The 11,861-nt window shown below is 35.4% G+C and overlaps 1 protein-coding gene and 1 long non-coding RNA gene across 5 annotated transcripts; one reads left to right on the forward strand and one right to left on the reverse strand.

Moving 5' to 3' along the window:
- Nucleotides 1-385: 385 nt before the first annotated feature.
- Nucleotides 386-5,751, reverse strand: LOC141612167 (protein NONRESPONDING TO OXYLIPINS 2, mitochondrial-like). Of its 2 annotated transcripts, none has more exons than XM_074430885.1 (3): nucleotides 5,511-5,751; nucleotides 4,703-4,821; nucleotides 386-686 (listed from the first exon to the last, which is right to left on the reverse strand). In XM_074430885.1, exons 1-3 carry the CDS (start codon nucleotides 5,636-5,638, stop codon nucleotides 661-663), a joined length of 273 nt encoding a protein of 90 aa, XP_074286986.1. In that variant the 5' UTR covers nucleotides 5,639-5,751; the 3' UTR covers nucleotides 386-660. The 2 variants fall into 2 exon arrangements, with proteins under 2 accessions (XP_074286986.1, XP_074286987.1); XM_074430886.1 differs by having other exon boundaries at nucleotides 4,634-4,821.
- A 1,326-nt stretch (nucleotides 5,752-7,077) lies between these two features.
- LOC141612168 (uncharacterized) lies at nucleotides 7,078-11,071 on the forward strand. 3 transcript variants are annotated; one of them, XR_012529000.1, is made up of 6 exons: nucleotides 7,078-7,319; nucleotides 8,116-8,190; nucleotides 8,571-8,633; nucleotides 9,348-9,447; nucleotides 10,235-10,343; nucleotides 10,858-11,071. It is a non-coding gene; the product is annotated as an uncharacterized LOC141612168 (long non-coding RNA). The 3 variants fall into 3 exon arrangements; XR_012529001.1 differs by having other exon boundaries at nucleotides 10,882-11,071; XR_012528999.1 differs by having other exon boundaries at nucleotides 7,079-7,319; nucleotides 10,876-11,071.
- Nucleotides 11,072-11,861: the final 790 nt, after the last annotated feature.

Below are 11,861 nucleotides of genomic sequence, written 5' to 3' on the forward strand. Positions count from 1 at the left end.
CGCTCTTACATGCTCCTGCTGAAGAGAGCAGAGTGCAATCTGTTTCTACTCGTCTCATCGTCAACCCTACATGGATATGTGTATCTTACAAATTAGCCCCTCAAGGGGGGAGGAGGGAAAGAACGAAAATGCATCATCCATAACCGTTCAAATAAAGGGGACACTATAAGGACCAGGATCAATGCAACATCCTACACATGAACCACTCTGTAAATGTTAGCTAGCTTAGCTCATAAAGTCATGAGGGCAGTACTCATGACCTGGGATCAAATCCCGTTAACAACATATTGCCGTTGTGGCTCCCTTTACACCTATAACAAAGGGTAAAGCTTGCAATAGGCATGGGAGACAGTGGTTATCATGAATGAAACAGACAATCAAAGAGTAAAGACAAGCTGCTTCAACTTGAAATTGTCAACAAATCTTCCTGATTGATTTTGTTCTCAGTAAAAGCAATAAATTGAAAAATAGACGGTAAAATAGCAAAAGAAAAAATGAAGAAAAATACAAGATATCCTCAAAATTATTACGCATGGCTTTTTAAGCAACATCAGAATTTCGACAGACAAAAATAACTTCACAGTTATGCAGATAATGAGGGGGCAAGCTCTATGCTATGAAGTATGAACTTCCAACATTCCAAGTTCTGGCAGTCATCCATTATCGCGGCACGCAAAGACCAAGCTCTACAAATCATGAAACCACAAGCCTTTGTCATATAACACGCTTCACAATGTATTAACTACGACAAATAGGAGGATATGATTATCGAATCGTGAACTCCAAAGAAAAAACGTTGTTACCAAACTTTGTTCAGATAGATATTTAATTACAGTAAAAGCTAAGCAGCTGAGAAAACAATACCAAGAAAAATGAAGATCAACGAAAAAATTGAAAAATATATCAACTAAAATAAGATACAAGCAAATCCATTGCCTACTTAATTGCAAACTATGCCATAATTCGACATTAGCCTTTCTTATGTACCTAAAATACTATTTGATAAAGGCAGGTTATTTTGCACAAGATAGATAAGCTTATTGACAACACTAAATCATAAGAAGGGTTCTTAAGAAATTTCACATAAGCCGGTTTTTAACCATCAAAGGATAGCTATCTTAAACTATCACTAGATCATTATGCCTGGAAGCCTGAATTCAGTAGCTGGTCCTATCACCATTAGCACAAATAGTGACTAAATAAGCAAAGAAAGATAACATAATCATTGTTCATGGTGACATAGTGACATAGTGTTTCCAGTACTTCCACAATTCACATCTTCCAGGAAAAGTACACGTTTCATTACATGATAACAAGGCTACTATGCTACGAAAAATCAAATAGACCTAAATGCTCAAGTGACGAAAAGAAAGGTTTAATGGATAATTGCCCTCTAATGCTTCCATGTCTTCATTAATATAATAATTTCTTCTATCACAACACATTCCTGACTCCTCAAGAGCTAACGCTAAGGCAGGGTAAGAGAGCCTGGTGTATGCAACTTTACTCGTATGTTAAAAAACAAAGAGAATGTAGATTCTGGATGACCATAATAATAATTGCATCAAGAATTACACTCTACAATCCAAAAGCCACAATCGGTTTAATGAGCCATTTTTATTTAGAATAATAAATAGAGAGCTTTTTGACAAGGTAAAATTAGTAAAAGGATTAAAGCACGATTAGCGAAGTTTTTTCTCAATTAACATGAGTTACATGAGAAAATCTAACATTCCCTTCTCAAAACAACATCCATTCCTTGACAACTATATATGCAGTAATGCAGTCTCCTATTAGGCCTATGAAGCTCTAAAAAAAGGGCAATATCACCTATAGGGAGGTAACCCATCGTATTCAATATAAACCGATCTACGACTTATTAGCCGTTGCATAAAAAATTTGCATTTTTACACGCCCATATATTTTGATATACAAAGGGTTGCCAAAGAGAGCTGATTTTTGGCCCATGTGGATAAAAGGCAACGCTAATAAAGCGGATGCAAGGCTGATACGGCTTATATGACCGATTAAAAAATAAGCCACGATTGCACAACCCTAGTTCACGGCCGTTACCACAACTGCAACCGATACCGTGATTCTCTAATCTTCGGCTAGTAACTTTTGTTGGTGAATGTACCTGGGAGACTCCAAGTTTTCAAGATTAGGAGCAGTGTTTATGCTTGTGCAGTTTTGCCACAATTTTACCAGTTAAATGCATCTTTCCATTTCAATATGAATCAGATTAAGGCTTTGTTTAGATAGGGCCTAGGGGAATGTGGAGAGAAAGGAAAGGGAGAAATTGGGAGGAAGACAATATCCTTTGTTTTGGTAACAAAATGGATACTCCCTTTCCCTCCTAGAAGGAAAATTATACCCCCTCCTACAAAGGAAAAATGGATACTCTCTCTTCCCGCTCTCTTCATCCCTTCCGTTTCCCTCCATTTTTTTATCCAAACCAAGGGCAAGTGTGACCAAACTGTCAATGAGATATAAAACAAAAAGACTCTCTCTCTTCACGTCGCCATCTGCCCCTACTCACCTCATATGATCAACTACGACTGAATATAAGACTTTCACAATCACAATATTGTGCCTCATTTCCCCTTCCATTCAGATCCCTCTTCAAAATCTCTTTTTACACCACTCCTTATCACATGAGAAATTAAATAGAATCACGGCGGTGTGACACTTTATCACGAATGAGTTAACTTCCTCAAAAACTATATTGATACACTCAAATGGGAGTGTTGGACATGGGCACATATCCAAGTGTTGGACTTTCCATGACTCAATTAGAGAACCAGGGACCTTATCTTAAAGAAGATGGATATGGGTAACGTCTTCAAAACAGAAAATCAATCAAAAAGGGAAATGTTTACAGGTTCAAAAGTGAAATGACCAGATATTTGAGACAATTGGCTAATGTTGTCAAAACTTATATCATATGCATTATACATGTCCCCTCTTGTACGTAAGTCCATGACGCTTCTATCCATCTGGGAGAAGTGTTGAACTGATGAGTGTCGGGTAAGGACTCAAAAACATGGTTCAAAAACTCGGCCGAGTTGTACCGTATCGGCGGAGTTGTATCGGACTTTCTCTCAACTAATACGAGATATCGCCCGAGAAATCACCGAAACTCACCGTGCTCAAAACCATATCCTTGAATATCATGTCTGACAAAATATCGCTCTAAAACAAATGAGACGAAGTAACATAGAACAAAAATCAATAAAGCTTGACCGCTCAACCTATGAAGCTTGATCAATGCAATGAGAACGTTTACTATGTCAATGAATAAAGGTTGGTAGGTTGCTTAATTCAATATGGATATGTTATAACTTATAAGCCACATCAGATACACAATAGGTTCTTAAGTCAAGATATACTCTTAAGTCTTAATAGCTATGTTACTCAGACTCGCTTGAGAAATGTCATATCTGACATGTTATGGGTTATGACCTGCAAATTTGAAAATTTAAGGACACGGGGATGTGGTCGACCAAGTATCTTGACCAAAGTTTTATACACAAACACGACACATCTCATAAATTTTGGAGAGAGAGAGAGACTGAAATTTATGCCCAAGGAAAAAATATAAAAATATTACTGAAACTGCAAAATATAATCAATCTTTTTGTCTTATCTGCTACGAAACGAAGAAAAGTTGTGGCAATTTATATTACTGAAACTGAAAAATATAAATCAAAGGAAGGGGTGTATTATAGTCACTCGGTATCTTACAGTCACTCCCATAGTCACAGCCTCCATACACATCCTTACCACTCTATCTGTTCCCTTCCTTTTACAACTAGCAGTGGCACAACCCTTTCAGCCCTTGTATCAGTTTCTTTTCCAGCAAATAACCCTATGAAGTCTCTACTCTCTGCTGAAACATGGACGTAATCTGCTAACTTTTGAGAAGAGCAACACAGCGTGTAAGATCTTTTAATGCCGTCCAGGCATTGCACCGTACTCCAGCATATCAAAAACAAGTTGTCATATCTGCTGACAGGCCATGTCGACAAGCAATACATGGCTAAGCTGACGTGTCACAGTAACGTAGCTTAATAGTGTGTCACTGTGTCTCATATGTAGTTTATAAGGAACGTGTCATGGTAGAATACACTCAATCTGATCCATGATTCCCGATTCACTTGGAGGGAGTGTTAACGAAACCGGTAACCCAGCGATTAACTATGCTTATTATTCCATAGTCTAGAGAAACAAACACACAAGCAATCTAACGATGCATAGACAATGACACAACAAACAAAGTACACTCTCAAGTTTTAACTCACTCATCACATCATTCCCCTATGATTCTAATACATTCCAGGTAGGTAGGTAACAAGAAAGCATGAACAGAAGCCAGAAACTACTAATGGCAATTCGTAACCTTCATTCCGCTAATCACATTTACATGGGAGCAAAAGCAAAGTATATAGTTCCCTGATTTACTGTTTTTAAAAAACTTCGGATATGGGAGTTCTGAATTGATGGGGGCACACAGGATCAAATAACATATAGCTAGACTTAATAACTATTTTTGTACGCGGCAAACCCACTAAGAAACAGCCTAAACAATGACACTAGCAATAACTAAGAGCATGACAAAGATCAAGTAGCTTACAATATTTAATTCAAAAAAACAGATTTTTGGAAAGTAGATATCAAACTCCTGGGTTGGCACTGAGCATACCCTGAGACAGCGATCTAGAGCTGCACGAATCAATGCCAAGACATGATGTCAGCCGCGCTGATGATACTGCTGAGTGAAGTGGCAGCAAAGACTGTAGAGCAACCATTTGCGGGAAAGACCTAAAATTTCAAAACCAACCATCAATATTTGATTTCTTTGGCAAGTTGCAAGCACCCATATAAATTGTACACCTCCAAATTCATGCTCTAGAAGAAAATGTTGATCACCCAAAGAAGTTCAATATCACATGGCAAATGGGAGCACTCATACAAGTAAACACTAGAGAACCTAAGTTATGTCGGGAGAGGGCCCGATCCCCAATGACCATGTTAATCCGTATATATTTCAGTTAGAAAGTGATCAGCCCCCTTGACCTGCTGATTTAGTGTAAGTATCCATATTTTATTTCAAGATCCGCCACTGCAAGTCAAGGCTTAGAAACTGGAACGTTAATAAAGGTTGACTGTTTCATGACAAATTGAGGATACCCTTCTGAAAAAATCAGCTGAAAATCAATAGTGCACCCACATCAAATAAACACCTTAAAGTTCAAAAATTAGTGTCAAGATTCAAACTTGACAAGATATGTCATGAACCCAATTTAAAAAAGCAACTAAAAACAAATGATGTCAAACTTAACACTACCCAACTGAAATAAACACCTATAACTTCGAATTAGCATCAAACTTAACACATTCATGAAAAAAAAAATAGTAGCAGTAAATCAAAACAAGAGTCAAAATCCAATCTTTGTTCAAAGATTAATTGAAATTGGGAATATAAGAGTGGAAAATTAGGTTAATATTACCTGGGAAATGAAGAAGATGAGGGTGAAAAATGAGGAGTAGGGATTGAATTGGAAGTGGGTTTTGAAGCGAAGCTTGATTTGAAGAGGTTAATAGTTGGCCTTGAGATAGAACGATATCGGGAAGCCATGTTTGAGAATTGAAGGAGAAATTTGGGAAATTTCTCTGTCGATTTAGGGTTTTTGTTTGCACTGTCTTATACTCTGGGTTTAGTAACAAGGTTACGCTTACAAGTTATACAACTTAATTTGGTTTTTCGCAATTTCTCTTATTTAACACCGTTACTGGTTTTAAACACGTGCAAAAAATGCACGGATTCGTAATACCAATTGCTATCATTATACGGAGTATAAAGAAGCATATAAACGAGTGTGATTAAATTTGCAATGCGGTGATAGTAAAAGGAGTCCACTAAAGATTGATACGTCAACGGGGTAGGAAAATAACACGTGTCTCATTGCAATAGTTTCAGTTTGTGTAATAACAATTAGGTAAATAAAATATGAAGTTTCATACTCCCTTGAGTCCTTTCATCCCGATCATTCGTTTGCCTTTAGTTTGGACACAAATGTCAAGAAAAGAGGAGGAGGTCAATTATTAAATAACAAGTGAATCAAATTGAGTGTGGAGTATCAAATTACTTATCAAAGACATTCCTAAAATATAAAAGCACACAATTGACTGAGACAACCCAAAATGGAATAAACAAACAAATGAGTGGGACAAAGGGAGATTCATATAAGGAGTTACTTATCCATTGTTTTACACAATTCGGGTTCAGATCAAGCTTTGGTCCTGAATTTGGGTGTCGGGTAGAGTTATTTGGATCAACTCAATTTTGACAAGTCTAAGTTACCTCAGCCGCCTACTTCGACTACTTGACAATAACTTATCAAAAGTCGAGAAAAAAAATCACAGTATTTCGAATAAAAAAAAAATCATAGTATCAAAAGTGTATGGGTAGTAGACAAAGTGGAATTTTCTATAATTTAATAATTTACTAAATCCAAAAAATATGTAAGTTATTACTTTTAACAATAACTAGTTTTAAACCTGTGCAAAATTGCACGGGTATGTATTTGGGCCAGAATTAATGTTTTTTTGATGTATATTTGTTTTTGCATTTCTATTGTACCTATCATTGTCACCTACCAATTTCGGTGTGCGCGGCAGATAGTTCAGATGCCGAGTTTTATATTCCAAGTACATATGCCGTTATTATTGTTTTTGAAAAAAAAAATTGTAACCTGTACTTTTAAAAAATTATGTTATGATTTTGTGGTACAATAATATTAACAAAAATACATGTAATTCATTTTTGTAATTCATTTTCGTTGTATGTTCGATCCCGTATATAACTATAATTCCTTCCTGACACTAGTAGAAAAACATTTATTTGCGGCTACCTATTTGAGGCGTTTTTGTCAAACAGCAGCAAATAGAGAATAAGGTTTACTTTAATTTTTTTCATATATAGAAGCTATTTGAGGCGTTTTAAGAAAAAACGCTGCAATTGTCATATAAGAGGCGTTTCCTAAAGAAAACGCAGCAAATGAAATTTAAGAAAAAAATAAAAATAAAAATATACTTCTACCTTATTCACCGCAGCCACAACTAGTACACAACCCCTCTCTTTACATGAACAAAAAATACCCTAGTCTCCCATCATTCAAGGTTATTCACCGCTGTCGCTGACACTCGCACCAACGTCGTTCAAGCACCATCGTGGATCATTTGTTATAATCATTCAAGCGCCATCATCGCTTCCTTTGTTATACTGATAACCTCCTCCAATTCTCCATCTGTGAGAGGTAATTACTTTAATTATATGTGAAGATCTATACTAATTTTTGTTTATATTTTGTAATTGTTATTGTTTGCTTATGATACAGTAAAAGAATGTAATTTTTGTTCATAAACTAGTGTTAAACTAAGTAATTTATAGTTTAGGGTTTGTAAGAAATTGGGGTTTTAGGTCAAAAACCGAATTAGAAGTCGATAAATGTGGCGTGAATTCAGATCATCTGCCTCTTGACTGCGAGAAACTAATCCGGTCATGTTATCTGACACAATCGCAAATTTATTTGCATCCTTTTGATTGTCATATTTGTTTTTTTTTTTTCGCAAAGCGTCAGGGACCCTTAGTAATTTTTGAAATTGAAATCATATTTTATACGCCATATTTCAAACTCTTTTTATGAAATTTTAAGAAATGTCCGTAAATGAACTCTACTCTCGAGCTTTATACAACATTGAGCATTTCTTCTATATGGTTAGTTAAATCTTTTGTATTTTCAGTTGGTAACCTCACTTTTCTGAAATGGAAAGTTGCTGAGTTTCTTGAGTTGATTGTTTTCTTCACAAGATCAGTGAACCCGTTTAAGAGTAGTTAATTATTGTTTGTATTGTGTATTTCCAGCTTTTGATTGTCAAGTGGTAGATTGGGGTAGATTGATGGAACATATCGTATTTGATATTATGTCTACCTAATCATATATATTGCTTGGTGGTTTTCCTGTACTGCATATTTATTCACATTTCCTATATTTTGTGGTAGCATTTTTTAGAAGTATTTAGCAAAGCATGATGCCCAGTCTCATTTTGCAGATCGAACTCCCCTTAGTTGGCAACACTGCTCCAGATTTCGCAGCTGAGGCTGTTTTTGACCAAGAGTTCATTAATGTAAACTACCTTTTCTTCTTTTGTTTTTCTCGGTATCACTAGTTCTAGCCTTCTAGGTAATGTTGCATTATGTGGAAGGCAGTATAAGCATTATGATCTGTAGACTGTACTACTCTATTACTTCACACATACAAGTAATATGAGATCTAATTCATCTAAACTAGAGTTGTGGTAGAGTAATAAATATCTTGTTACAGGAATATAATGAAAAAAACTAGCTTTTTTTTTAGCATGTACTTGAGGCCCAACATGGGAGTGTCAATAGCTGTAAGTTGCTCTCTTGACAATAGTTCTCGTGTTTTGACCTATTTGAACTCTTGGAATATATTGTCTTCAAAGAAAGGTTGTATTGAGAGATTTTATTTGTTCTCCTTTTACAGAGGCTATAAAAGATCCAAATTAGAAATATTGGAGATGGGAAGACAACTATTCACTATTTAATGGTAACATCTAAATTTTCTTCTTATTCTATTCTCTTAAATGATTTAAAACGTGTTGCTCTTATATTATTCTCATAAATGGTACGGAGGGGGAACTCGATATGTATACTTTCCTTTCTAATTGTCAAGTGATTGTTATTGGCTGCAGACTTAGTTGCTATCTTAAAGATATAAGTCTCGTGCTTTTCTAAGAGATGATGAATTTGATATTGCCAGTGGAGAAAAAGGAATATATATTCCCATGTCGCCATGACTCAGCTCTTTCTTTCATAGTTCCCTTCATCTTAAAATTAGTAGCCCTGGTCTAGTAAAGTGAAGAGTTTTTTCTTGGTCTGCTACTTTCTTTTGTATTGCATTTGGACTTTGTATGAGCTGTGGTGTCTTCATACTTTCTCTAAAATGGACAACATGAATTTTGTATGAGCTTGCAGTAGGTGGTCAGAGTCTAGACTGGGTATGGCTCGTTAGAGTCAAGCTTAGGCCACATGAATTTTGTTATTTTTTTCTCGTTTCTTTTGACTTTGGACTCAACATCCTATAGTCTTCTTTTACATCTTGTGGAATAAATTTTCCTGTTCATGTGCTCTCATGGATAAAATTTTCCTCTTCACTCTATTATTCTACTCCCTCTTTTCTCAAGTAGCAACTGTTACTTCTAATTGGCTAAGTTCTAGTCATGCTGACCTTTAGACACTTGTTGCTGTTACTTTATTTCAGGTTGCTGAATTTGCGAATATGAGAAGCAACTTTGGGCCTTAGAGGATAGGCTGGGTTTTATGGTGCACTTCACTTGATAGATGCTTTGTCTACCTGTAAGGTAAAGAGTCCACTCTTGTATTGCTCAGCATGTTCTATGCTTCTAGTTTATGTTGGTGGAATTTATGGAGGTTTTGTAGTTGTGATTTGATATTTTGTGTAGATGATCCATGAAAGGTACAATCTTTAGGATGTACTTCCTCCATTCAACTGTTATGTTCAGGAATTTAAAAGAGAATATTTTTCTGCAAGATGGTCAATAGTCAATTGCACTGTGTCTTGGTGATTTGGTTAAGTTAGTGCTTGATGAGGGTGCGTGATCGGAATTGGCCATAAAATATACTCGCTCTATTTCAGTCGATATGCCCCATGTTCTTTTTCTTTTCTTTTACGTAAGGGTGATTTTGTGAAGAATTGTGCTTATTAACCTGGTTGTGATTTGTGAGCATGGAGAAGAGTTGGTTTCCGAATTTGGTTATGCACTTGGGTTTAATTCTTATAGGCATGGACTTCTAATTGTTTTTTTTAGAAATAGTATGTATTTTCCTTTTTTTTTACCAGCTGGATGAGAGGATGATATCATTTCTGTCAACACGACTTTTGAAGTCTGTCCAATCCTCTACATGAATGCTTTCACTCAAGTCCGTCTTTTTTAGCACCTAGTATCACCGTAAGTATATCGTGATCAAGTCCCCCATGTAATTAATAAGGTGTGCTGGACGTATAGTTGCAGGCCTTGAATATTGCAGCCTTGAATATAGCCTGGTCACAGTGATTGGGCATGAATGAAGTGTCTTGGTTTTTGTATCATGATTGGTGTAGTAACTTTGTTGTGCTTATGTTTACAGATTTTCAGGCAGAAGAAGTATGTGAGGAATTCAGTGAGCACATATCAATACAACAAGCATTTTCGATGTATTGTTTGAAAGATGAGATGTTCTCTACTAATATACGTAGGTAAGCATTTAATGTATTTGTAGCGAAACTAGTCATTGAGTTACTAGTCTTTGTGCTCCATCTTTTCTTTGAGCTGAAAAAAAAGAGACCAACACCATCTTCAGTGGCTGTAAATCGAAGAAAAAGCTCAATTCCATCTGATTTTTTTAGGATGTGTGTGTTACTTGAACTGGTCTGACCTTGAAACATGAAGTATAATGTCTTTAAGCTGGCTTCACTTAGTTCTCATTATCTTGTTTCTACTCGTTAAAATTCAAGGTCTCAAGCCTGCACATCATGACTTAACTTAACTTGTGTTCTCTGACGACTGATGGAGTACGAACACCTGGGCATATTCTTGGTATTGATGAATCCAATATGACAGGAGAGAGCAAGCTTGCTCTTTTGATCAATTATTAAGAGAATTTGCTGTGTTTGTGTCTTAATAGAACTGACATAGGGACATATTTGGGGTTAACTCTCTTAAATAGTTTCACTTGAATATCCTTTTCTTTTAGATTGTATTTTCTTTTAGTTTGATTTTGTTGTGCAGGAACAGGTGAAATGGCCAAGCGGCTGAGATGGTTTTACTACTAGGCGTCTGGAGTGTTTAGTTAAATTTTATAAGTTTTAGATTGCATTTGTATTAGTTTTGAATCATGTATGTGTTTTATTTCTATTTGATGTATGAATTTAGAATATTACCTAAAATCATTTAAGATGTATTATGGAAGAATATATTTTGAGAGTTAAATTAAAATCATTTTGTTTTGATTATATTTCGCAAAAAAAAAAAAAAAAAAAAAAAAAATTTTTTTTTTTTTTTTTTTTTTTTGCTATTTGCGGCGTTTTTTCAAAAAAACGCCGCAAATAGGCATTTATTTGCGGCGTTTTTTAAACGCCGCAAATAACAAAGTTATTTGCAACAAAGTTATTTGCGGCCCCCTTATTTGCTGCTACATCAAAAACGCCGCAAAAGACCTCTTTTTTGGCGCCGCAAATAAATATTTTTGTACTAGTGTGAAATTATGTAATTTTATTGTGTAATTTTGTTTTAAAAATTATGTAATTTAATCACATTTACTCGCATTTGTAATTAATTCTGCGTAAATGTTATGCATTTTCTTTACACGGAATGTATAAAATTTCATCATAATATTAATTCGAAGAAGTATTCCATAAGATGATTTTATATAATTTGTTGCGAGACGGAATTTATCGCATGTTTGAAAAGACGGATATCTTAATAATTAAATACGTTGCACACTCATGGGTCCCACCATAACTTGGATTTTCCAAAAAAAAAATGCATTTATGACGTGGCGCGCTGTACAATGAGTATTGTCTTCTGAATTTATATAGATAAGATTTCCATTTTCACCCGTGCAGTGCACGGGTTCAAAAATTAGTATATTATATTAAAGCAGAAATCGTCTGTCACGTGTCATCGGCAGATGGCTTCTACCACGTGTCAATTTTCAGTATCATTTCACACATTCCTAAATAAATGTTAATTACTAATCTAATTACTAAATTATT

The sequence above is a fragment of the Silene latifolia genome, chromosome 11, assembly GCF_048544455.1.
Source record: "Silene latifolia isolate original U9 population chromosome 11, ASM4854445v1, whole genome shotgun sequence".
In the NCBI taxonomy this organism is placed as follows: domain Eukaryota; kingdom Viridiplantae; phylum Streptophyta; class Magnoliopsida; order Caryophyllales; family Caryophyllaceae; genus Silene; species Silene latifolia.

Bases quoted from the DNA above. Each gene is read 5' to 3' on its own strand.
- LOC141612167 (XM_074430886.1), bottom strand. From the start codon at position 5,638: ATGGCTTCCCGATATCGTTCTATCTCAAGGCCAACTATTAACCTCTTC. The intron at 4,822-5,510 runs GTAATATTAACC...TTGAAATTTTAG, and splicing joins TCATCTTCTTCATTTCCCAG to GTCTTTCCCGCAAATGGTTG.